This window comes from Chelonia mydas, chromosome 10, assembly GCF_015237465.2.
Source record: "Chelonia mydas isolate rCheMyd1 chromosome 10, rCheMyd1.pri.v2, whole genome shotgun sequence".
NCBI lineage: Eukaryota > Metazoa > Chordata > Testudines > Cheloniidae > Chelonia > Chelonia mydas.
Genome location: NC_051250.2, coordinates 37,093,662 through 37,120,289, shown reverse-complemented (window position 1 = coordinate 37,120,289; position 26,628 = coordinate 37,093,662). Strand labels below are relative to the sequence as shown.

The 26,628-nt window shown below is 49.7% G+C and overlaps 1 protein-coding gene and 1 long non-coding RNA gene across 5 annotated transcripts; one reads left to right on the top strand and one right to left on the bottom strand.

Annotated features, from left to right (window-relative positions):
• Positions 1–23,712, bottom strand: AMDHD2 (amidohydrolase domain containing 2). Of its 4 annotated transcripts, none has more exons than XM_007054537.4 (13): positions 23,587–23,712; positions 22,622–22,740; positions 20,297–20,401; positions 19,474–19,610; positions 15,915–16,054; positions 15,214–15,268; positions 14,107–14,319; positions 9,861–9,949; positions 9,027–9,171; positions 7,816–7,923; positions 7,009–7,077; positions 2,839–2,940; positions 1–2,206 (listed from the first exon to the last, which is right to left on the bottom strand). In XM_007054537.4, exons 3-13 carry the CDS (start codon positions 20,377–20,379, stop codon positions 2,118–2,120), a joined length of 1,230 nt encoding a protein of 409 aa, XP_007054599.2. In that variant the 5' UTR covers positions 20,380–20,401; positions 22,622–22,740; positions 23,587–23,712; the 3' UTR covers positions 1–2,117. The 4 variants fall into 4 exon arrangements, with proteins under 4 accessions (XP_007054599.2, XP_043380297.1, XP_043380296.1 ...); XM_043524362.1 differs by having other exon boundaries at positions 23,582–23,608; XM_043524361.1 differs by lacking the exon at positions 23,587–23,712 and adding an exon at positions 23,039–23,551.
• LOC119567191 lies at positions 23,697–26,321 on the top strand. Its single transcript, XR_005227093.2, has 2 exons — positions 23,697–23,831; positions 25,054–26,321. It is a non-coding gene; the product is annotated as an uncharacterized LOC119567191 (long non-coding RNA).
• The last annotated feature ends 307 nt before the right edge of the window (positions 26,322–26,628 follow it).

Below are 26,628 nucleotides of genomic sequence, written 5' to 3'. Positions count from 1 at the left end.
TTTGAGCACTTGAATCTATGATGTTTATTCAATTAAAAAAGTAAAACACTCTCAAAATTAGAGTCTATCAAACTTCTTTGTCCTGACATTTCCTCCAATTTTATACAGAGGCCCCATGGCAGTCAGAAGTGCCACTGGTGAGGGGTGGAACCCCAGAGTGCTGCACACGCTCGCACACTTGACATCTCCTTCAAATGTTGCAGCCTGGGAGGGCAGAGTATCCGCTGATCTAGGCAGCATATGTTAGAAATTCTCTGAGGAGACCAGTGATGCCAGCAGGGGTTACATCTACAATGAAGCCTCATTCAGATGTTGTTTCCAGTGAACTTATAAAAAGGTATGGCAAGGAAGAACAAATCTAACTAAAACCCACCAGATTTAAGGTTTCTTTATGAACTTGAAACTTGCTAAGATGCCCCACAGGTTTTTAAGTCCCATCATTGAGATGATTTAGGTCAATCCGACAGACACGGTCTCCTCTACCTATGAGGGGGCATTTCAGATACATTTGTCTTGGTGGTAAGTTCATAATCAAGATCAGGTTTAGAATGGAAACTCTCTCAGCCTCCTATAGAGAGGCAGAAAGCTAACTGACACATCAAGTGAAGGTAATTATGAGAATGAGCAGATAAGCAACCATCTAATCCCATGCAGAGCCTTTAGTGAGGATATAAACCCTGAGAACCCCGCACCTCAAGATGGAATGGTGTCCAGTTACATCACTGCCATTTTGGATACATTCCCTACAGCAAAAGCATCTCGCCTCATCACTGACACGTAGGGCTTGTCTACTTACATTTTATAGCACTCTAACTTGCTGGCTCAGGGGTGTGAAAAATCACCCCCCTGAGCGCAGCAAGTCTGAGCGCTTTAAAGCGCTAGTGTAGACGTGCTCCCAGCGCTCTGAGCTAATCCCCTCATGGAGGTGGATTACCAGGAGTGCTGGGCAAGCTCTCTCCCAGCGCTCATGCATGACCACACTCGCACTTCAAAGCGCTGCCGCGGGAGCGTTCCCGTGGGAGCGCTTTGAAGTTTCCAGTGCAGCCATGCCCAAAGAAACTAACAGACCAGCAAGCTGTGTGGAGTCCTCAGGAAGCTCTCCAGCCATATTAGTTTAATACAGATGGGAATATATACTAGAGCCTGTAAGACCCACTTTGCATGTGTATATAGTTCAAGACCAACATTGCTTTCTGTTGCAGAATGAAGTCCATGCACCCAGCAAACAAACTCGCCGCCAAAGCAGCAAGATAGCATGAGGAGCCAGCAGCTCCTGCTTTTCTTGAGTTTGTATACAGCCCTGAGGATTCAGCCCAGGAGGAAAGTTGGCAGTGTGGGTCTCACCCCAGGGAGCAACACAAGGCACTAGGGCTGCCCACAGCCTGAGCAAGGCGGTGAGTACTATGCTTCGGGGTACAGGAAATCAAGTGTGCGACATGAACTCACGGCCCTTGGCTGACAGTGCCAGGTGGAGAAGTCGCCCCCTCCACAGGCTCCCAGACAGATTGCAGGCTGTCACCAGAGCTGCTTCAAGGCCACTGGGATTTCTTTAGAAAATGGGCAGATTAACATTAGGAAGTCAACATACTGGTACTAAGAGGCCCTATGGTGAGAGACAAAGGGCACAGCTAGAGGCCTACTCTGGGAAGTGAAGTTAGTGTTGTGTGTCTGCAGTGATATGCACGCAGGCCTATGTGGTCACATATAGACACAGAACAGCGCATGGAGCAGCTACCCTTTCCTCTACAGCAGGGCTCAAATGCAGTGCTCTGGAGAGGACAAGGAGACAGATAGGCAACTTGTCCTTCAGGTAGCTCCATCCTAGCGTGATCCCAGCAGAAGAGCTCCACCCACTCTTTTACCTCTTGTCTAGCAGAGAGCTGATGAACTCATTCAGTTGCCAGCCCTGCCTGCAAAGCAAGGGCTGCTCTGGGACATGCAGCTCTTTGGTACTTTCAAGGGTGACCCAGGAGGACGAAACACCAAGGTCTTAAAGCATTCTTTGAGAGGGAGAGGACAATGCAGCTGCCAGTGACCACTGAGCATGGCACTTGGGGGAGCTGGTAGTTGGCACCAGGGTTGCAGGAGTGCTGCCAGTCCCAGGTGAGTCTCTGGTTTCATATAGTGAAGGTGTCTTGACTCCAGACCCGTTCACCTGCGATGTATGTGGCTCGCACATGTAGGCTGCTGTCCAGCAGCAGGAAATCTGTAGCAGACAGAAGAAGCAGGAATCAGAGGCAGCAGGAGTGGTGCTTGATCTGTTGGGGTTGCCATGGGAAAGGACTGTAAGGGTTACATTTCCTGCTCATGGAGGAGACATTCCAATATCCATGGAGCCTGCAGAGGATTTACAGTAAGGCACGTACCCCAACAGTGGTAGAACTGCCCCTACCCAGGCTGGCATCTCCACCATTCTGGGGGTGGCAGTTGCATCTTGGGTCTGTACAGGGAGAGCGACCTCTCCTGGTTTACAGATGCCACAGGGATGAGACAGAACGAGAGGAATGGATTCAAATAGAGACAACAGGAATCAAAGGAGCCATTTCCCAATCCAAGTGCCAAGGCCAAGCTTGAGAGGGCATCATGTTACTGAGCCTCAGACAGCAGATCCCAGCCCCAACCTGTATCAGTAGGAAGCACTGGAGGGAATGGTGTAGCAGTCCCAATGGTGAGGGAGCTCATAGGTGTCTCAGCCTCAGCTCCTTCTAGGAGCCACCCCCCTGGAGAATGGTGATGGTGGGCTGGGGAGCTCACAGCTACTCCAGCCCTGGCTTCAGCCACCAGAAGACACTGTGGAGAATGGTGAAGTGACGCATCAACCTGCCATCATGCTGATACCTGCATCGTTGTCATAGTTCAGCGTCCCCTTTCGGTGCTCAATTCCCAGGAGCTGGGCAGGGTGGAGGGATGCTGCCTCCAGGGCTGTCTCCACAGTGCATCCTTTGGGGAAGAACAGTGCCTTGTTACAGCAGTTAACAAGCATCCTCTTTCAGGATCCCCCCACTGCTTACCACAGCGGGCAGCCCTTCAGACGAGGTAGGGCTGCTGGAGCAAGGTGCCAGCTGAATCAGGGTCCTGCCAAGATACCGACAGCCATCTCTGTGGGAAACGGAACAGCAGGGGGCTGCTGGCTGCTACCCAGCCACACACTGAAATCCAACACACGCTGCGTCTGCTGTGACTACTAGGCCCATAACATTTACCCCCGTTGTAAGCTCAAATGTACAAAGCATGTGAAAGCTCATAAGACAAAATGCTAACCAACAATTTTTGCCTACTTGGAAATTAACCATGAACGGTAGGTTGAGTTTCCAATAAATGAATTATAAACAAGTGCAAGAGTACCAGACAAAGAAGCTAGGTTAGTCCAAATGGAGACCTGATGGTATGACTCAAGGATTGTGTTGAAATCATCCTTGGTAAAAACAGAAAATGTGGAACCAGAAGTTAATGGACCAAAATTGGTGTGAGGGATATTGGGTCTAGTTGGTAGAGAAAATGTGGGGGATGAACTATGCCACCAACATTTCCCCTTTTGGGACTTCCTCAAACAAAAGACTTTGAAAAAAAACATCTCTTCTCCCATCCCCCCCAGCCTTGTCTCATCTCATCTTCCCTCACCCCAAGATGGAAGGAGCAGAGCAGACTGAAAGACTTTCTTCCAGGCAGAATGCCAGCTGGCTTTGCTCTCAGTTAAGGAATTTTATTTTCACCTTAGTTGTGAAAATCATCACAGCATTATGACACCCAGTCCTTAGCCCACCAGTGGGGATACCTGATTGCCAGCATCGCAGAGATGCACAAGATCCTGTTTTGTCTCCCTTCCTTTCATGTTGTTCCCCCCACTGACCCCCTTCCTGTCCTATTTCTTATTCTCTTGGCTTTCTATCATCCTGAAATCAGCTGCACTGCAACAGCACAGTGAGATGAGCTGACCAGAGCCTTGCCCCATCTAAGGAGAAAAGACCCAACCAGAGGACATCCCTGATGGGAAAGTGAACCAGGATCCAAGCAACTGGGGCCGTGGTCAACCTGCCAGCCAAAGCATCCATTTGAGACTGACCAACCAGCCAGTATTCCAAAGACGTCAACAAAAGTCTTTGATGTTGCACACCATATGATTTTACGGAAATATGCTTATGAGTGTGAATATAATGCAACTGGAATATGCTTTATGTAAAAGGTCTCTTGTAAGATATTACAAAGCTTATCTACTGAGTCTGTTCATCCTATTAGTATTTATGTATCATTTTTGAATCTAAAACTAGAAATGATGTTAACTCTGAGGTCCTATTGTAATTATGCAAAGTGTGGGACATTAATGGTGGTTTAGAATCTTGATGGCACCCATTGCCTAGGACAATGGGCTGTAGATGGTTTATTTACCTGCAAGCCTACTTGGGGACATGGGGGCCAGCCTACAGGTAATGAAGAATGAGGTCTTACCATGTCACCTGATACTGAAATCCATCTTAAACCTGGTGCTCTTCCATTTAGAAGGAGGGGTAGGAACCCAGAGACACAAAGGATTCCTGCCTTGGGCCAAAGCTATAAAAGGGGGTGAAACAGAACACAGGGGGCTGCAGTCATGAGAAATCCCCCAGCTACCACCTGAGCTGGAACAAGGACTGTACGGGGAAAAGAATTAGGCCCAGACTAAGAAGGAGTCAAGTCTGTGAAAGAAGCTTATTGGAACATCTCTGAGGGTGAGATTTTATCTAATCAGTTTCTTGATATATTAGGCTTAGACTTGCGTGTTTTGTTTTATTTTGCTTGTAACTTACTTTGTTCTGTCTATGACTTATCATAGAATATCAGGGTTTGAAGGGACCTCAGGAGGTCATCTACGCCAACCCCCTGCTCAAAGCAGGACCGATCCCCAATTAAATCATCCCAGCCAGGGCTTTCTCAAGCCTGACCTTAAAAACTTGTAAGGAAGGAGATTCCGCCACCTCCCTAGGTAACGCATTCCAGTGTTTCACCACCCTCCTCCACTGCAACCTGAGACCATTACTCCTTGTTCTGTCACCTGCTACCACTGAGAACAGTCTAGAGCCATCCTCTTTGGAACCCCCTTTCAGGTAGTTGAAAGCAGCTATCAAATCCCCCCTCATTCTTCTCTTCCACAGACTAAACATCCCCAGTTCCCTCAGCCTCTCCTCATAGGTCATGTGTTCCAGTCCCCTAATCATTTTTGTTGCCCTCTGCTGGACTCTTTCCAATTTTTCCACATCCTTCTTGTAGTGTGGGGCCCAAAACTGGACACAGTACTCCAGATGAGGCCTCACCAGTGTCGAATAGAGGGGAACGATCACGTCCCTCGATCTGCTGGCAATGCCCCTACTTATACATCCCAAAATGCCATTGGCCTTCTTGGCAACAAGGGCACACGGTTGACTCATATCCAGCTTCTTGTCCACTGTAACCCATAGGTCCTTTTCTGCAGAACTGCTGCCGAGCCATTCGGTCCCTAGTCTGTAGCGGTGCATGGGATTCTTCCGTCCTAAGTGCAGGACTCTGCACTTGTCCTTGTTGAACCTCATCAGATTTCTTTTGGCCCAATCCTCTAATTCGTCTAGGTCCCTCTGTATGCTATCCCTACCCTCCAGCGTATCTACCTCTCCTCCCAGTTTAGTGGCACCACTTATACTTAATAAAATCACTTTTACTAACCCAGAGTAAGTAATTAATACCTGGGTTGAGCAAACAGCTGTGCATCTCTCTCTCTGTGTTATAGAGGGCGGACAATTTAGGAGTTTACCCTGTATAAGCTTTATACAGAGTATAACAGATTTATTTGGGGTTTGGATCCATTGGGAGCTGGGTGTCTGGGTACTAGAGCCAGGGGCACTTTTTAAGCCGTTTTCAGTTAAGTCTGCAGCTTTGGGGCTTCAGGTTCAGACCCTGGGTCTGTGTTGGAGCAGACTGGTGTGTCTGGCTCAACAAGGCCGGGTTCTGGAGGCTCAAACTGGCAGAGAAAATGGTCTCAGCATATCAGGTGACAGTCCCAAAGGAGTCTCTGTGACTGAACCTGCCACAGCCATATGTTCCCCACCTTTTCTGTCCTATCTCACCTCCGCCTCATGTGGGTCTGTCTGTCAGACACAGGAGAAATGAATACCCTTTCCAGATCAGGACTGAATGTAAATTTAACCCTTTCCTTTCACTTAAAGAAAAGTTGTTCTGAAAATGAGACTAATTTTTCTCCAAAAGGAGAGCGACTTTAAAGGGTTTGATTAAGCTTGTTTTGTGTAATCACTCAGTTTTAGTATAAATGCTTGTTTTTATTTCTTGTTCTTTCTTGTTCCTGATAAATAAACTTTCAGCTTTAGAATGAGTGCTTTTGTACGTTTGCCAAGAAATCTAATATACCAAGACCCTGGTTGACAGACCCTGGGCCTCTTTGCATCACTCATTTTATGTTGGACAGTGGAACACTATCTCTTCTGACCCTTGAAGTTAATACGACAGGCCCCAACTTAGCCTGGTAACCCCCTTTGCTCCCTGAAAAGGAGGGTGGAGGAGTGAACAATCATACAGAGAGATGGACACTTTGCTGAACCACTGAGGACACAAACGTGTATGAGCAAGAGCAACTCAGACACAACTTTTTAATAGTTACTTTTGGATGGTGCTTGCAGGGAAAGGCCCAGAGGGGTTGCAGGAGAGGGATAAGCAATTGCGGTGTGGCTGGAGGGAGAAATCAGAAGTTGTGGACAAGATTATTCACCTTTGGTTCCTTTGTACCTGTGACTACAGAGGAGCTCGCTCGTCCTCATTGCACTAAGAGTAAAGCCTAATCTCTCCCTGGCTGGCACCCAGTGTGGCTCTGCTGACTTGAGGGCTTGGAAAGAATGCCACAGCCAGCCTTGTCTGGGGAGAGGATCTCCCTCCTATGCTCTCTGGATATGTGTAGAGCCCTTTGGCCCTAGGAGAGGTGATAACAGCAGGGGGTCCTGTACTCCATCCCAGAGCCTGCAAGCAGAGCAGTAAATGAGTTGGGCTCACCTGTGGCTTCCATGAAGTGCCGAACACAGGAGTCCATGGTTGCTACACTGCCACTCAGCGTCTTTGTCCCTGAGCAGGAGAAAAGACAGGAAACTGAGCAGATCCACCTGCCATCTAACAGCAACGGTCCTCGTGGGGTTACAATCCTATTCCACAAGTGGAGTGAATCTGAGGGCTCTCAGCCTCAGCTCCAGAGAAGCCATAGCAGATTTTGGCAATAGGCTGGGGTTGCAGGGGGTGCGACAGGGCAGGACTGAGGAGTATGGTGGGAAGGAGGATCTGGACTGGAAATCACAGGTTGTTAGAGGTGCATGGCCAGCTCCTGCTCACCCCATGCCTGACTCTGCCCTGTGCTCCTGGCACCTCACTTTCATGGGCACCACAACCCTAGGGGAGGGTTTGGCTTTAATGGGGATGAAGTAGCTGCTATTGTCCCACATAGTGCAAGGAGACCTCCCATAATGGCAGAGCATTTGCCTCATACCAGTGCCCTCTGCCACGTCAGATGTGGCACCATTTGCTCATATTTCCTCCCCAGCCTTTCCCTTCTCAAGGTACCTCACCACTAGGGGGTCAGGATTTCAATCAGCCAACAGCGAGTGAGACACAGCCAAAGGGCACTCCTTTCTGGGCCAGGCAACAGCGAGCTCCCTCATGGCACTGCCAGCTTTTGCTAGCTCAGCACATGCAGGGCTCACACCTGCTCTGCAGCCAGTGGAGCCATCTGGAAGGCCCAGGTATCTGCCTTAAACACACGTGGCCCTAGGTGGGGGCTGAAGGTGACAGGGCTGCGTATGGAGTGCTCACCTGCAATGTACGTGTTCAGCCCGTCCACCTCGACCACCTGCTGGCCCAGGGTGTGCCTTCCCGGGGCCAGCCCCATTCCAGCAATGGCGTCTGTCACCAGCACCAGGCCTAAGGGAGACAAGAAGGGGCTACATTAGCTCTAGCCTGCAGCCAAGCTTTGCAGGAGGTTTCTCTCCAGTTCTTTGGCACAAGTCCCAGGCATTTCATTCTGCTGGGAGTGGTAATGGCACCAGTCAGAATGTCTGTGACCCAGCAAGGAAGACTCTCCCGAGAGCACCGTACCTTCTGGGTGCAGGGCTGACTGTAGCTTAGGAAAGTGGGGAGGGAAAGAAGATGGAGAAGCAGGGAGACGACAGACTGTTTCACAAGACAAGCATAAAGTTTTGGGCAGGTCACACAGAGGTTTGGGCTGAAGGACCAAGCTGTGAGCTGGGTAATTCGGAGCCACAAAGAACGTGTAAGTGCAGTAGGGGGTGGGGAGTGACACTGGACTCTACTCGTAAGGGGCCATCAACACACAGGATTCCCTTCCCGCAGCACTGGAGAAGGGTGCAGGGGTGCCCTGGTGCCTGAAGTCCCCTGGTTATCCACAGAACAGGTAGAGCATGGGTCACTCTTCACCTCCCATTGGGCTACCAATCGGCCTCCCCCAAGCTGGGAGGCCGCATCCCCAGGGCAAGAACTTGGGACGTTCTCTGGGCATCTCTCCTGAGATGGTCAACAAGGGGGCAGTTAACCCCACTCTCTATGACGGCATGCTATGCAGACACCTATTCTTTGAGAGCTGGAGGGAGCCCCAACAGCATGGGCCATACCTCAGAGAGACTCCGGGAGCCTGCTCCTCCCAACACTCCTGACCACAGAACAGCCTTTGGGCAACTACAGCAACTGCTCACATGGAAACAATAGCAACGAATCATAGTTTTTCAGCTTCTTTTAGCAGGAACGAGGAGGAACCACCAGCACCATGTGATCAGCAAATGAGGCACAGGCCATACTGGTATGAAACCAGTAACCTAGAGGTGAAAGCTCCCACTATCCAGAGCCAGCCAGGTCCCTGACACACACCATTCTTAAGTGGAAGTAATCCCATCTGGTACCATTTGAGAGGATGCTGCATGTCAGCTGGGAGAGAAGCAATCCACATGAGCACAGCATTTGGGTTCAGAGGTCTTGTGCTGTCCAGACCAAGGGGATCCCCAGTGATTCACCTTTGGGGTGCGCTCGATGAGCAATTCTCAGAGCCGCAGGGTTGGTGTGGATCCCATCTGATATCATGCCATAGAACACCCTCCGCCTGGCAGGAATCTGGTCACTCGTCAGCAGCCCCACGATCCCAGGGTCGCGATGGTGGAACTGTGCAAAGGGATGAGAAAACAGGTGTGATGACTGCCATGAAGAAACCCACAGGCTGCCAGTGCCAAGTAGGGTGACCAGATGTCCCAATTTTATAGGGACAGTCCTGAAATTTAGGGCTTTGTCTTATATAGGCACCTACTGCCCCCCTAACTCCTGTCCTGATTTTTCACACTTGCTGTCTGGTCACCCTGGTGCCCCGGCTAGGGGGTGCTGCCATGGGGTGGCGGGATAGCTCAGTGGTTTGAGCATTGGCCTGCTAAACCCAGGGTTGTGAGTTCAATCCTTGAGGGGGCCATTTAGGGATCTGGGGCAAAAATTTGGGATTGGTCCAGCTTTGAGCAGGGGGTTGGACTAGATGACCTCCTGAGGTCCCTTCCAACCCTGGTATTCTATGAGGGCAGCAGCTGGACGTAGTGACAATGAATAGGCATGCATGGTGATATAACCCACTCAGGGTGGCACTTTATCCCCCACTAGTGATGGCTGGCCCATGTAAAAAGTTTGATGAGCCTGCTACAGCCTTAGCTAACAGAGCTGGGTCTTCAGCTCAGGCAATAGGGGCTTGTGCGTTTAGACTCAGAGTCACATCCCCCTGCCGACAACCCACCCAGATGTGTGGTAGAAAATAAATGTTCATGGAGGAGAAGACAAGACAGAGTGAGCCACGGGTCCCCTCGGTTACTTACAGGTAACATGGCATTGAACAGATGGGTGATAAAAGTAGCACCATGCCGGACAGCTTCCTCTGCCTGAGACAGATTAGCCACAGAATGTCCTGCGAATAAAGAGCACCAGGTGACTTCTCTTGCTATTTCCCCCTTTACTCTCTCCATTTACTCCAATAACACCAAGGGGCAAGTGTGCTCAGTCCACAAATCACTAGAAGTTTGCTGGAAATCCATCTATTATCCAGTCATGCTACACTCCAGTTCTGACAGCCTCATTCAGAACCCAGCTGGAGCACGGAAGTTCCAGTTCCAGTGGTTGAGATTAATTTGGATCCCTACTGCAGCGTACCAGGCACGTAGAGTGCTTGGCTTCCAAGGACTTCAGCAGAAAGACAAGATGGGTGAGGTAATATCTTTTACTGGACCAACTTCTGTTGGTGAGAGAGACAAGCTTTCGAACTTACAAGGAGCTCTTCTTCAGGTTGCGAGGGTGCTGATAACATGAGACTGTGGGGCTTTGTTACAGTGATGGAATGAGCTTGTTTTTCCCAATGAAGATGAGAACCATAGTCCTTTCCAGGGGCCTTGAATCCTGCTGGAGGCAGAAATTTGTCCTTCTGGATTTTTCTTTTATACGGCTTGTAGGGCAGCGAATGCTATGGCCGATTATATACAGATTTACTGGCTCTGTGGATGAGGGGAAAGCGGTGGACATGTTGTTCCTTGACTTTAGCAAAGCTTTTGACACGGTCTCCCACAGTATTCTTGACAGCAAGTTAAAGAAGTATGGGCTGGATGAATGGACTATAAAGTCGATAGAAAGCTGGCTAGATTGTCGGGCACAATGGGTAGTGATCAATGGCTCCATGTCTAGTTGGCAGCCGGTATCAAGTGGAGTGCCCCAAGGGTCGGTCCTCGGGCCGGTTTTGTTCAATATCTTCATAAATGATCTGGAGGATGGTGTGGATTGCACCCTCAGCAAGTTTGCAGATGACACTAAACTGGGAGGAGAGGTAGATACGCTGGAGGGTAGGGATAGGATACAGAGGTCCCTAGACAAATTAGGGGATCGGGCCAAAAGAAATCTGATGAGGTTCAACAAGGACAAGTGCAGAGTCCTGCACTTAGGACGGAAGAATCCCGTGCACCGCTACAGACTAGGAACCGAGTGGCTAGCCAGCAGTTCGGCAGAAAAGGACCTAGGGGTTACAGTGGATGAGAAGCTGGATATGAGTCAACAGTGTGCCCTTGTTGCCAAGAAAGCCAATGGCATTTTGGGATGTATATGTAGGGACATTGCCATCAGATCGAGGGACGTGATCGTTCCCCTCTATTCGACATTGGTGAGGCCTCATCTGGAGTACTGTTTCCAGTTTTGGGCCCCACACACAAGAAGGATGTGGAAAAATTGGAAAGAGTCCAACGGAGGGCAATATTCTATGATTTCATAGAATATCAGGGTTGGAAGTGACTTCAGGAGGTCATCTAGTCCAATCCCCTGCTCAAAGCAGGACCAACCCCAACTAAATCATCCCAGCCAAGACTTTGTCAAGCTGGGCCTTAAAAACCTCTAAGGATGGAGATTCTACCACCTCCCTAGGTAACCCATTCCAGTGTTTCACCACCCTCCTAGAGAAACAGTGTTTCCTAACAGCCAACCTAGACCTCCCCCACTGCAACTTGAGACCATTGCTTCTTGTTCTGTCATCTGCCACCACTGAGAACAGCCTAGCTCCATCCTCTTTCGAACCCCCCTTCAGATAGTTGAACACTGCTATCAAATCCCCCCTCACTCTTCTCTTCTGCAGACTAAATAACCCCAGTTCCGTCAGCCTCTCCTCATAAGTCATGTGCCCCAGCCCCCAATCATTTTCATTGCCCTCCGCTGGACTCTCTCCAGTTTGTCCACATCCTTTCTGTAGTGGGGGGGACCAAAACTGGATGCAATACTCCAGGTGTGGCCTCATCAGTGCCAAACAGAGGGGAATAATCACTTCCCTCAATCTGCTGGCAATGCTCCTGCTAATACAGCCCAATATGCTGTTGGCCTTCTTGGCAATGAGGGCACACTGCTGACTCATATCCAGCTTCTCGTCCACTGTGATCCCCAGGTCCTTTTCTGCAGAACTGCTGCCTAACCAGTCGGTCCCCAGCCCGTAGCGGTGCATGGGATTCTTCCTTCCTAAGTGCAGGACTCTGCACTTGTCCTTGTTGAACCTCATCAGAAGGTCCAATCCTCCAATTTGTTTAGGTCACTCTGGACCCTATCCCTACCCTCCAGCATGTCTACCTGTCCCCCCAGTTTAGTGTCATCTGCAAACTTGCTGAGGGTGCAATTAACCCCATCATCCAGATAATTGGTAAAGATGTTGAACAAAACCAGCCACAGGACTGATCCCTGGGGCACTCTGCTTGATACCAGCTGCCAACTAGACATTGAGCTGTTAATCACAATCTAGCCAGCTTTCTATCCACCTTATAGTCCATTCATCCAATCCATACTTCTTTAACTTGCTGGCAAGAATATTGTGGGAGACCGTATCAAAAGCATTGCTAAAGTCAAGATACATCACATCCACTGCTTTCCCCGTATCTACAGAGCCAGTTATCTCATCATAGAAGGCAATCAGGTTGGTCAGACATGACTTGCCCTTGGCGAATCCATGCCGACTGTTCCTGATCACCTTCCTCTCCTCCAAGCGCTTCAAAATGGATCCCTTGAGGAGCTGCTCCATGATTTTGCCAGGGACTGAGGTGAGGCTGACCCGTCTGTAGTTCCCTGGGTTCTCTTTTTTCAGTTTTTTAAATATGGGCACTATATTTGCCTTTTTCCAATTGTCCGGAACCTCCCCCGACCGCCATGAATTTTCAAAGATAATGGCCAATGGCTCTGCAATCACATCCCCCAACTCCCTTAGCACCCTTGGATGCATTAGATCTGGACCCATGGACTTGTGCATGTTCAGCTTTTCTAAATAGTCCTTAATCTGTTCTTTCACCACTGAGGGCTGCTCACTTCCTCCCCATACTGTGCTGCCCAGTGCAGCAGTCTGGAAGCAGACCTTGTCTGTGAAGACCGAGGCAAAAAAAAAGCATTGAGTACTTCAGCTTTTTGCACATCATCTGTCACTAGGTTGCCTCCCCCATTCAGTAAGGATCCCACACTTTCCCTGACTTTGCTGCATAAACCCTTCTTTTGCATGGTTCATCAATTTCAGCCCAAAGAGGAACAATGGGGGTGGGGGGGAGGGGTTAAGCTTTTCTATCCTTGATCTCAGCCCCAAAGGAGAGCTTGTGAGGAGACCATGAGCAAAATCCAGCCAGTGCTAAGTTATCAGTGTGTGTGTATGGGGGTGGGGTGGGGGTGGGAATTCTCCGCACACACGGCTTCCACTTTAAAAAAAAAGAAAGGACTGCGCTAAATTTTCCAGATATTAGTGATGCCTCCATTTTTGGGTGTGTAACTTGAAACACAGTAAAGGCCCTAGTTTTCAGAGGGCAGGTATTTAAGGTGGCGACAACTGGACACTTAAGACTTTTTGTGCAAGGAGAATTCAAACAGGTTAACTTTAGAAGTTGAACCTTTGCATGTGGTTGGCCCTCACTGAGGTCTTAGCTAAGTTTAAGACAAGAAAAGGTCAGGATCATATTCTTCCCTCAAATACAGATGACCCACCCACCCCACTCCTCCATTTTGCTGGAGTCAGAGTTGCTCACTCTTATCAAAGTGGAATTTGGCCCTTATTTACAAGCACATTGAAACACAGACACGCACACCGTCAGATGTGCCCACCCAGTTTAGAGCCATGTTACACAGATGAGTTTTTGTACTTCTGTTTCACTGCAGGGCTCCAGAGCTTTGAAGGACATTGACTCTGCACAGTTGTGGACATGAGGAGTGGAAGCAAAAAGATTTTCCTTTGAGGTTGGAAAAAAGACACAGAGGGAAATCCAATGCAGATAACTTGCACTAATGCACGATTACGGTTACTATTCAAATAGTACATCAGGAAATGCAGATGTTAGGGTTCTCATAGCCACGTTGGCTTGAACACACAGCTTGCACTTTGCACTACAGACAATGGGCCTGATTTGCTAGGGTAACTCCATTAACCTCAATGCACCTGCACTGGCATGAGACCAGTGTGACAGAGCAGAGGATCAGGCCTAGGGCGAGCAATGTGAGCAAACAGATTGGGCCTCTAAGGGACTGCCCAGACCCACCCACGTAGCCTTCCAGGCCCTAGCCAGCAGACACCCTTACCCAGCGAGACACAGATGCCCCGTCTGGTAAGTTCCTGGATCACCTCACTGCTCCTCTTCATCTCAGGGGCCAGGGTGACGATCCGGACACAGTCCAGGTACCTGTAGGTGGCAAGCAGGTCCTGGAAAGCTCCCGAATCGAAGGTGCTGAGGTAGTGCTCTGGGTGTGCCCCCTTCTTCTCCTTGCTTATGAAAGGCCCCTCCAGATGGGCTCCTGCCCACCAGGGAGGGAAAAAATATCCACAACTGTTTCCCTTTCTTACCCCGGGGGTGAGGACACCCCCACCTCAGCCCAGCCAATCCCCTCTCCCAGCCAGCCCCACCTAGAAATTTACCAGTCCCCCTCCCTCTGCAAGCTGGCTCAGAGAATGAAAAAACAGGCAGCTGCAGTGTAAGAGAAAGTCAAGGCTCCTTCGCATCTCCCTGTAACTGTTATCCTGCTCTATCCCCTACCCCAGACTCCTTCCCCTCGCCATCCACTCTTGTCTGGCTTTGCTTGACCTCACCAGTGCTGGCACCTATAATCTTTATTGCCCCAGCCCACACCTCCCCACAGCCCCTTCCTGCTGCCTGTTTCCCACTCTCCTCTCCTCAATGAGTTGCCCCAAATGCCAGCAGCTCAATTTTAAGTAGCAAAGCAAGGTCCCTGAGGTGCAGCCTTCCCCGAGGTGCCTCACCCCCAGTTGTCAGGCCGAGATCTCCCCACTCCTCAGAATAATGAAGGCCCTTGGGCTGCTCTTGTCAACATGGCAAGAGAGATGGCATCGCTGCCATCATGGGCAGTCTGCCCACTCACAGTGACCCACTGCCACACACTGCCCAATTCCAGCAGGGCCGACATGTTGGATGCAGAGCCCAGCGGAGAGGAGTGCAGTAGCAAGTACCATGGGGTAGAACTGAGGGAGGAACATGGCAGCCAGCATACGGAGATCTCCGGGAGTCATGGCTAGGCTGCACCTGGCCTTGCACAGGGTAAAAATCTCAACCCCACCCCCACTTCCCTGTGGCACAACACTCCCAGCCACAGTGAATGCTTTCCACAGCAGCTGCTTCTCTTCCCTCCACAGAGGAGTGAGGCCAAGAGGACAGGACCTTGCTGTTCACTTACCCAGGATACCAGCCCCATGAGGCCCTCCATTTCTTACGCTGATCTGAGGAAGAACCTAGAAGGATGGGGATGTGTTAGAAGCCTCACGGACACAGTACCCTGCCTGCATTAGGGCCCCTAGCATAATGCCTATGAGTGCCAAAGGGAACTATTTCACCCACTCAGCCCCAGGACAGTGAGAGAGAGGTAACTACCCCAGCTGGAATCGTAAAAACTAGCCCCAGGGTTAAATGTGCTTTTCTGCTGGGCATGGCCTGGGCAGTTCTCGTAGCGGTGGGGCAGACTGAAGCACTGGACTTAAGCAGAAAGGGTTAATCTCTGCTGGAGGGGGACACTACTTCAGAACCCACCTTCTTGTGGGCCCATGTACCCCAGCCCCGGTTCTCAAAAGCACCCAAAACAGATCACTGTGAATGACTTGCAACACACTGTGCTCTGAGAAAAAGCACGTCCCAAGCCCTGTATAACTTGTCTCATGGGACCCTGGGAATATTGCAGCGTCAGCTGCCTAAATGTGCAGACAAGCCATCTGGGTTTAGAACCCAGCTCCTCACACTCCCTCCCCTTCCCAACAGGCCGCTGACATCACAGAGCCCACACATTCTACTTCTGTGGTGAAGCCCCCAAGGCTTAGCCACCTGATCCAATGGTGCCAGCTCCATTGCCCTGAGTGTTTTGGTGCCCTGTGGGGCTCCCCTTACCTTGTGATAGACGGATGGCGGGGAGGTCACCAGGGTTGGGCAGAAAGAGGTCACGCCATGGGAGAGAATCTTCTGACTCACCAGAGAGATTCCTGATTGGACGTCATCCGTGGCCAAGGAGAAATCCACCCCAAAGCCCCCTGCACCATAAAGGAAACAAGGACAGCTGTGTACTCGGGAATGCCAAGTGGTGACATGGCAATTGGCTCTAGAAACCAGGGAGGCCAGCTCTGGAGGCAGGACTGTAAATGGTGCCTAATATAACATGCAATTGAAGATTAGCTTTCAGAATAAAGGGCGTGCTACAAGCCAGCAGGGTGCGGGAGGATTTTGGGTTCCACAGACTATTTAGAAAAGCTGGACAAGCACAAGTCCATGGGGCCGGATGTGCTGCATCCGAGAGTGCTGAAGGAGTTGGCGGATGTGATTGCAGAGCCATTGGCCATTATCTTTGAAAACTCATGGCGATCATGGGAGGTCCCGGACGACTGGAAAAAGGCTAATGTAGTGCCCATCTTTAAAAAAGGGAAGAAGGAGGATCCGGGGAGCTACAGGCCAGTCAGCCTCACCTCAGTCCCTGGAAAAATCTTGGAGCAGGTCCTCAAGAAATCAATTCTGAAGCACTTAAAGAAGAGGAAAGTGATCAGGAACAGTCAGCATGGATTCACCAAGGGCAAGTCGTGCCTGACCAAACTGATTGCCTTCTTTGACGAGATAAGTGGCTCTGCAGATGAGGGGAAAGCAGTGGTCGCGTTTTCCTTGACTTTAGCAAAGCTTTTGACACGGTCTCCCACAGTATTCTTACCAGCAAGTTAAAGAAGTATGGGCTGGATGAATGGACTATAAGGTCGACAGAAAGCTGGCTAAATTGTCAGGCTCAATGGGTAGTGATCAATGGCTCCATGTCTAGTTGGCAGCCGGTATCAAGTGGAGTGCCCCAAGGGTCAGCCCTCGGGCCGGTTTTGTTCAATATCTTCATTAATGATCTGGAGGATGGTGTGGATTGCACCCTCAGCAAGATTGCAGATGATGCTAAACTAGGAGGAGAGGTAGATACGCTGGAGGGTAGGGATAGGATACAGAGGGACCTAGACAAATTAGAGGATTGGGCCAAAAGAAATCTGTTGAGGTTCAACAAGGACAAATGCAGAGTCCTGAACTTAGGATGGAAGAATCCCATGCACCGTTACAGACTAGGGACCAAATGGCTAGGCAGCAGTTCTGCAGAAAAGGAGCTAGGGGTTACAGTGAACGAGAAGCTGGATATGAGTCAACAGTGTGCCATTGTTGCCAAGAAGGCCAACATTTTACATTTTGGGCTGTATAAGCAGGGGCATTGCCAGCAGATCGAGGGACATGATCATTCCCCTCTATTCAACATTGGTGAGACCTCATCTGGAGTACTGTATCCTGGTTTGGGCCCCACACTACAAGAAGGATGTGAAAAAGTTGGAAAGCGTCCAGCGGAGGGCAACAAAAATTATTAGGGGACTGGAACACATGACTTATGAGGAGAGGCTGAGGGAACTGGGATTGTTTAGTCTGCAGAAGAGAAGAATGAGGGGGGATTTAATAGCTGCTTTCAACTACCTGAAAGGGGGTTCCAAAGAGGATGGATCTAGACTGTTCTCAGTGGTAGCAGATGACAGAATGAGGAGTAATGGTCTCAAGTTGCAGTGGGGGAGGTTTAGGTTGGATACTAGGAAAAACATTTTCACTAGGAGGGTGATGAAGCACTGGAACGCATTACCTAGGGAGGTGGTGGAATCTCCTTCCTTTGAGGTTTTTAAGATCAGGCTTGACAAAGTCCTGGCTGGGATGATTTAGTTGGGGATTGGTCCTGCTTTGAGCAGGGGGTTGGACTAGATGACCTCCTGAGGTCCCTTCCAACCCTGATATTCTATGATTCTAAGCCAATATAAAAGGAGATGTGGAGTACCCGATTGCACTAGCTGTCCTGGTCACTAATCCCCAATGGCAAGCAGGCAAACCCACCAGAAGGGGCCTGACCCGTCTATTTCATTCCCCCACACTGCCCCCTAATCTTTCTTAGGTACTTACCTGGCCTCCATTCCCACAGTATATGAGCACCTCATGAGCTATAATTCATTTATCCTTACACACACCTGGGAAGCAGGTTAAGACTCTGATCCCATTGAACTGAGGCACAGAGAGGCCCAAGATAATGCAAGAAATCTGTGGTGGAGCAGGGACTTAACTCATGTCTCCCAGGTCCTTGGCTAGTGCCCTAACCACTGGACCATCCTTCCTCTCTGATCCTTCATGCCACACTACACATCGTCCTTCAGATCCCTCCTCAAAACCCAGCCCATCTCCACAATTCTCCCAATGGCGACCCACCCGGCTTTACCACCTCCTAACTTAAAACTCTGTAGTGTACACATGGACTGTCAACAAAAGTTATGCTGCTTTAAACAGACTGCTACTGCCTGCCCAGACTATGCTCCTTGTGTTGGAGGAGCACATCCACACTAGCAGCTCTTGCATTGACACAGAGAGCACTGATGGTAGCTATCCCACTGTGCAACTGGCCACGGGGTGCTTTGGGAAAGGTTTGCAATGCCTCATGGGACAAGTATAGCATCACATGATGCAGGTTTCTCAATCCTATGTTCCATGGGCATCCTACTAGATCGTCAGCCACTTTTCAACTGAAGTGTGTGCGTGGGGGAGGAGGGAGAGTGTGAGAGACAGGGAGCGTTTGGTGAGAGGACAGGGAAGGAGAGACAGAAAGAATGTGTGTTGGGGAAGAGTGTGTCCGCATGCTCTCTCAAGTTCAGACAGCAGGCTGAGCAATCATTCCTGGAAGAGGGGACCCCACCCCCGCTCCCCATCAGCCTCCGGCTCTGCACAGCAGTCTCTCTCCCTCTTCCTCCCCATAGCAGCAGCCTGCTCTGCCTGCCTGTGGTTCTGGGATTCCCTCCGTATTCTCCCACAGCAGCTCTGTGAGCTCTCCAGGCTGAGGAATGTCAAAACTTCAGAGCTTTGAAAGTGGAGAGGTACATGCCTGTAGGGCAGCCGAGTTCAAAACAGTGAGCAGAGCAGTCACAATGAGCATCGTGGGGTACTGGAGGAGGCCAATTATGTCGACATAATGAATGGCAGCATCTACACTGAGTGTTTGCCACTTTAACTTTGCTGCAAAAAGCTTTATGCCTCTCATTGAGGTGGTTTTATTTTATTGGCAAAACAGCAGAGTTTTGCACCAAAAGTAGCTTTGTAGTGTGTACACCTCCATTGTTTTGTTGGCAAAAGCTGCTTTTTGCCGACAAAACTGCACAGTGTAGACAAGGCCTTAAAACAGAGAGCCAGCCACAGACTGCTAAACTAGAAGCTATGCAAACCTTATCTGCTGACGCAACTGACGCAGCTGATGTCCCAACAAAGTCTGTTTTCAGGAAACAGGCGCACTGTGAGTCAGAGTTCAAAGGGCAGGAGGGGACACGTTTGTGTTGGAACTCATCGGTCTGTTTCTAAATGGCACACGTGGAGCCTGTTTCTCACTCAGATCTGCTCTAGATCAGTTGGAATGCCTTACCATTAATCTGCACATCAATGAATCCGGGGGCGATGATGCTGTCCTTACAATTCAGCTGAATATCAGCAGATCCCTTCTCATCAAAGAACAGCTTCTCTGGGTTAAGGATCTTCCCTTCTCGCACCCACAGATCCTCCCTGACGGAAGAACCACACAGAATAAAAGATGAACAATTCCTCCCAGCAGTAGGGGAGAGGCCTGGACTGCTTTCCACACTATTCAGTCCCCCTTTTCCTATTAGGAAACCCAGCACATAGACCACCCCAACACGGGGGCTGGTGGTTAACCCACCATGTGCTGTTATGGTCAGCAGGTGGAAGAACCAAATCAACACCAGGCACTCCCGCCCCAGGGAACTGCATGTGTCACCTCTAGGAAGTTTCCCACATGCCACCCCAACATGAACAATGCCTATACAGTTTCACTGGAAGGGCAGGCATCCTTCCTCTCTCCCTGCAGAGGGAGGATGTAGGAAGAGGTTAGCATGGATCAAATGATTCTAGCAAGAGTCTATGCCTGTTCTGATTGTTACCTAGGTGGCAACCTAACACATAGTTGAGACCTCTCGGTCTCTGCTACAGGGAACAACTGCAGCTTTACAAAACAGAGGGAAGTTGGAGTATTGTCAGAACCAGCAGCCCTGTGGTTAGTGCTCTTTGCTGCCATGCAAGAGATCTGCATAGGTTCAACTCCCAGGCCTGGTTTTTCCAAAGAGCAGCACTCTGGGGTCCAATATCTTCTATACCTCGCATTCCACGGCATCGGAGGAGTACATTTTGGTATGCAGGCAGCCATCCCAGGGCAAACAGCCCTATCTGCTCACCTTTGCAGCTGGTGACTCCTCAAAATCCGGCAGTTAGTGAACTGGAAGATTGGAGCATCCGAGACAGACTTATTAGACGGCATTGTCGGGGCTTTGAGAAAACACCTGAAACAGGGAAGGGGAATGATGCAGAGGATGGGATACTTCCAGTAACCCTCATAGAAGGATAGACAGAAGAATGAGAAAGGAAGTGGTTTGCGCACAGGGCTGAGACTCAGGAGACCTGGGGCAGGTTGGTGGAAAATGGGAGAAAGGAGGTGCTGCTTTACAAAGAAAAAAGCAGAGTGAGAATACAGTAGACAGAGGTCAGCCAGATGGGGCAGGGATCATCAGTGAGTTCAGACAGTGCCTAGTGCAATGGGATCCTAACCTTGATTGGGACCTGAGTGTGCCACTATATCACAAATAAATAATTGTGGGGCAAAAATGGAGATAATGTGTTGGAGATGGAAGTAGAAAAAAAAGGGGGGGGGAGGGAAAAGCAAGAAGATAGACAACTTAATTTAGTGAATATCATTTATTTGTGCTCTTTTGTTTTACTGTACTTCCAGGACCATGATTCTCCAAGCTGCTCCACGGACCCTTAAACCTGCAAGGAGCTCTTATGAAGTCAATGAGGCTCTGAGGGGCATGGATCAGCGTTCACGGCATGCTCCCCATCAGTACCCAGCCCAGGTCAGGGAAGCTAATAATCCAAGCAGTGGAACAAATTCAGCTATGAATCCTGGTCACATGCCACCTGAGGCACATTGCACATCTGCTAAGAAGAACGTGGCTCCAAGGAGTGGTTCACCCATATGGAACAGTGGATGGGACAGCTACTCGGAGCCCTTAGGCTGCAGTTGCTCACCATGCTGGATTCGAGAGAGAAGTATTTGGAGGAAGACAGAAAATAACCTGATCTCTGTCAAACTGCACACAAAATGCTCTGATAGGTGGGGGTCTGGTTGCTCCAGGGCTCCTTATTTATTTAGAGCATTTCCCCACTGAAAGGTTTCAGGTGTTTGCAACTCCACCAGGACCTTCACAGCTGCAGCTCGGCTCCACTTATCCAGCAGCACAGGAGGATAGGGGGACGGGGAGGCAATAAGAGGAGGAATCTTTAGGTCACCAACACGCACATTTTGTTTCACATGAGTCTCTGCTTAGAAGCACCCCAAAATCCTGAAGTCCTGCTGACAAACAATTGATCCAGGCTAGTCTTAAAACACCCTTCAATAGTCACACCAAGTTAGAGAGACAAGGAGACCTTAAAGACAAACAGATTTATTAGGGACTGTCCGGTTTGGCCAATGAACATGGCAGAGGGGCATTGCTGGCACATGATGGCATATACAATATTAGCAGACATGCAGGTGAATGAGCCTCTGATGGTGTGGCTGATGTGGTTGGGTCCTCTGATGGTGTCACTAGAGTAGATATGGGGACAGAGTAGGCAACGAGGTTTGCTACAGGGATTGGTTCCTGGGTTACTGTTTCTGTGGTGTGGTGCGTAGTTGATGGTATTTGCTTCAGGCTGGGGGGCTGTCTGTAAGTGAGAACTGGCCTGCCTCCCAAGGTCTGGGAGAGTGAGGAATCGTTTTCCAGGATAGGTTGTAGATCGTTAATGATGTGCTGGAGAGGTTATAGCTGGGGACTGTATGTGATGGCCAGGGGTGTTCTGTTATTTTCCTTGTTGAGCCTGTCCTGCAGTAGGTGATTTATGGGTACCCGTCTCGCTCTGTCAATCTGTTTCCTCACTTCCCCAGGTGGGTATTGTAGTTTTAAGAATGCTTGATAAAGATATTGTAGGCGTTTGTCTCTGTCTGAGAGATTGGAGCAAATTCAGTTGTAAACTAGGGCTTGGCTGTAGACAATGGATCGCGTGATGTGTCCTGGATGGAAGCTGGAGGCATGTAGATAAGTATAGCCGTCAGTAGGTTTCTGGTATAGGGTGGTGTTTATGTGACCATCACTCATTTGCACTGTAGAGTCCAGGAAGTGGACTGGTCCAGGCTGAGGTTGATGGTGGGGTGGAAATTGTTGAAATCCAGGTGGAATTCTTCAAGGGCCTCCTTCCCGTCCCTCCAGCTTCCATCCAGGACACATCACACAATCCAGACCACAACAGACCTTTTACTAACATGTTACTACCCCTAAGGGATGCTAGAAATAATTAAGTAAGATGCTCCAATTTATGATTCTGTGAACAGGACGTAAAAGCTAACAATGTAACCAAACTGCCCCAAACGCTATGATTTTGAAACACAACATGGTACCACAGGAAAGTCAAGCACAGAGAGTGGAGACAATGAATAGAGGTCATTTGATTTCTTTTCAACTAACCTCAGTTCCTGGGAAGATCAATTTGAGCTCTTCAACCTTTTCAGCTTGTGATACTGCTCCTCTCACTCAGCATCCCATACTGACTTTGGAGGAGGACTGCATTGACAGTTTGCTGGTACCTGTGGAAGAAACTGTTAAATATAACACAGTGGAGATGAAAGCAGAGAGTCTCTGAGTATCCCACTCCTTGACAGACAGTTAGACCAGACTCCTACTTTAGTAACTGAATAAATTATATTGTATTATGGTACAGTCGAGAGGCCCTCGAAGGCATCAGGGCCACTTTGGGCTAGCACTGACAACACAGAATGAAAAGATAGTCCCTGCCCCTTTATTCTCTCCTTCCCCACTCTCCATATTTTTGGGTCCCCCAGGTAGTTTCAGTGGCATTGCAGCAGCTCTTCTTTTCAGAGATACCTCGCTAGGCAGATGAGAGGGGTTATGCAGTCCAGTGCAAGTCCCACTATTGCTGTCCTACTGGGAAAAAAAATCCACCCCCCATATCCAGGTACTGAGAGGGAGACAGTGTCCCTGCAAGGAGCCAGCAGACAGAGTTGGGGGCAGGCACAGAGAGGGTACTGTGGAAGGAGCTCAGGCCATGCTCCCTCGCTGGCACCCCAACGCTCTGGTAGAGTATCGAGGAGGCAGCATTAGCAGAAAACGGGGTGGCTGGTGCAGCTCAGCTGAGCTCAAGTCTATCCCCCGGCTCCCTAAGGCCCGTCAGCGCAGGGCAGAGGGGGCAGGAAGCTGGAGGGGGAGAATGGAGGTCCTTAAGACAGCTTAGCCCGGGCCCGGGTTCTGCGGGTTCCGACCGGGGCGGCGGCAGTTCAGCCCGGGCCCGGTTCGTCGGGCCCTGGCGGGGGCAGCTCAGCCCGAGCCCGGTTCTGCGGGTTCTGACCGGGCCAAGGGTGCGGGGGCAGCCCAGTCATGCTAGTCCCGGCGCGGGGGCAAGGTCCCCACCTTACCCCTGCGGCTCTGCCCGCTCCTGCTGCAGCAGCGACTCCCCAGCGTCCGGTCAGGTGAGTCTGCTCAGCTGATTGGGAAGCGACGGGAAGGCGGGGTTGCCCTGAGCACGTGATCGGCTGCCCGGGGCTGCCATCATGGGAAGGGCGAAGTAAAGGAGGGTAGTCAGCTGCTGCCGCCCTCTTAGGGAGGTCGTAAAGCCAAAGGGCTCAGATAGGGAGCTCGACCCTGGGAGCAGGTTTGGCGGGTGAGTTGCTGGGGGGATGTTTGGGGGACGAGTGGGGCGGGTGGGGAGCGAGGCAGGTTTGGGGGCGGGTCAGTGTGGGGGTAGCAGGATGGGTAGCTAGGGGCAGGTTTGGAGGGCAGCTTAGCGCGTGAGTTGTGAGCATGTCACTGGGGGTGATTTGTGATGGGCTGCCGGTAGGGTTCTGCCAGGCGGAGCCAGAGATCCTTAGGGTGGCTAGACCCAGAGAGTTTTGAGGTTACGGGAGATATGGGGGAGGGAACTTGGATCCATTTGACCCTCTTCTGAGTTTGTGAGCTGGGGTGAGCTCTGCTGCCATGAGAGGAGGTTGTGTTGCCAGTTACAATAATGCAATGTGAAGCAGGGTATCAAAGTCACATAACTGAAATCAAGCTACCAGCATGTTGTAATGCAATGCTCCGCTTTTACAACCATCTTTATTCACTTTTCTCAGCTTGGTAGACTAGAATAGGGACAAGCTACCTTTGCCTTCACAAATGCATGTTACCAGGATCTGGAATGGTCCCCTGCCCTCATCTCAAAGTGCTTTGCAAGTAGTCCCTGGTGAGATAGGTATTTTTGTTCCATCAATATAATGATTGGCCAAAAGTCACACAACAAGTCAGTAGGCTTTAATTTTGTACCTCCTCAGAGATCCGTGCTACAGCGCCAGTCAGTTCACAAATGTAAATACATTATTTGGAATGGCTGCAATCAGTTCTGTGAAAATTCTCCTCTACCGACCCGTCTATGGCTGCTCAGCTCCTGTGGCGATCAGGCCATGGATATGGGGAGCATTGAATTTGTTTGGTAATTTTGTATTTCCAGAGAGCCGGGGCTATGTGGGGTGGCTATCAGGAGGGGATTTCGCCTGAGGTTGCATGGGCTGTTCGGAGGAATTTCTTTTTAAAAGCTTTTTTGATAGGAGATTACTAGGGCATTGCACACTTCATTACTTCTGTAGGCTGAGCACATTGCATTCCTCCATCCCACCCCACCAGACTCCTCTATTTCAGGGAACCACCTCCACTCCCTCTCCCATGCAAGGGGCTCTCTGTGACCCCCTTCCTCCATACCATTGTCTTTGACTCCCCCGCTCCTTACTATGCCAGGGGCTCGGTATGTTCCCCAGTCCTTCCTCTCCCCATACAGGGGTCCCCCATTCTCCACCCCCACCCCATATGCCTGGAGTGTGTGTCTCTTTCATACCTTTCTTCCCCTGCAGATCGGAAGGGACGGGCAGATGGTTGGTGCCATCTCTCTTTCTCTTTGCCTCCCCCACTACGGAGCAGGCTTGGGGGGAGGCAGCACGCTTGGATGGAGGAAGGAATGAAGGTTCCTTTACATCTCTCTCCCTCTGGCTCCCCTGCTGACTGAGCATCCAGCTCTTAGCTAGCTCTCCACAGGCAGAGCCAAGAGCAACTTTTTAAATGAAAACAGCTTTTCCAGTTATGACATTACACCACACCCCAAATTCTTCATAGAAATATTGTTCTGATATGAATATGGCATGACTAAGACATGTTTTATGCAAGAGGAGTCATGTGAGGTATCATTGAAAAGGTTATGATCTACTGAATGTGTTTATCCAATTTGTATGCATGTATCATTTTTGTATCTGAAGCTAGGAATATTGAACATGTATCAGTATTTCAAATGTGCTACTCTGGGTAACACCCATAACTAGCCCTTCAGGTACAACAATGAAAAAGTCAGACAGGGCTGATGGGCCATCAGCATAGACAATGGACTGTGAAAGAGCTTAGTCTTCATGTGGACGCTCCAGACAGCTTGTGAGTAATGGCTGCTATGACCCTGTAGAGATATGTGACTGAGTCACCTGGTACTGGACCCCACCTTGGAATGCCAGTGTTTTTTCACTGGAAGACAAAGGGTTCCTGTCATACACAAAAAGCTATATAAGGCAGGGGAGTGATATCATCGTGGTTGTCGTCTGCCTCCCCACCCAAAAAGATGCTGGGAAACACCTGAAAATAAGAACTGAACTTGGGGGAAAAGAGTAGAGCCCAGGCTGGAAGGGTGTCTAGCCTGTGAGTAAGAATACCTGAAGTTTCACGCTGCATGCCAGTGCAGCTGGCTTCCAAGAACCTTTGCAATCTGCCTGAAACAACATTTAGGATAAGTTTCATAGTTTCATAGATACTAAGGTCAGAGGGACCATTATGATCATCTAGTCTGACCTCCTGCACAATGCAGGCCACAGAATTTCACCTACCCATTCCTGCGAAAAACCTCTCACCTATGTCTGAGCTAATGAAGTCTTCAAATCGTGGTTTAAAGACTTCAAGTAGCAGAGAATCCTCCAGCAAGTGACCCGTGCCCCATGCTACAGAGGATGAGAAATTACTATTTGTAGCTAATTTCTTTAGTGATTCAAGCTTAGTTTATGTGTTTTGTTTTATTTGCTTAGTAATCTGCTTTGTTTTGTTTGCTATCCCTTATAATCACGTAAAATCTGCCGTTTATAGTTAATACATTTGTTTTGTTTATTATTAAACCCAGTTTGTGCAATTTCTAACAGGGCGGGGAGGGGGGCAAGAAGTTGTGCATATCTCTCTTCACATTGAGGGAGAGGGCGAACTTTTATGAGCTTGCCCTGTACATAAGACATATTGCATAAGACAATATACCTTAGGGTCTGCACTCCAAGGGAGGTGGGCACCTGAGTGCTGGGGCAAGTCCCTTAAGATGAATCTTCTCAGAGCTAATCTCAGGGTATGTCTACCCTATGAAATTAGGTCAATCTTATAGAAGTCGATCTTTAGAAAGCGATTTTATA

Excerpts from the sequence above, each read along its gene's own strand:
- AMDHD2 (XM_007054537.4), bottom strand. The coding sequence starts at position 20,379 with ATGCCGTCTAATAAGTCTGTCTCGGATGCTCCAATCTTCCAGTTCACT. Across the intron at positions 7,078-7,815 it reads GCTGAACACGTACATTGCAG|GGACAAAGACGCTGAGTGGC; the intron begins GTGAGCACTCCA and ends TCTCCTGCTCAG. Across the intron at positions 2,941-7,008 it reads GCACTTCATGGAAGCCACAG|GATGCACTGTGGAGACAGCC; the intron begins GTGAGCCCAACT and ends TCTTCCCCAAAG.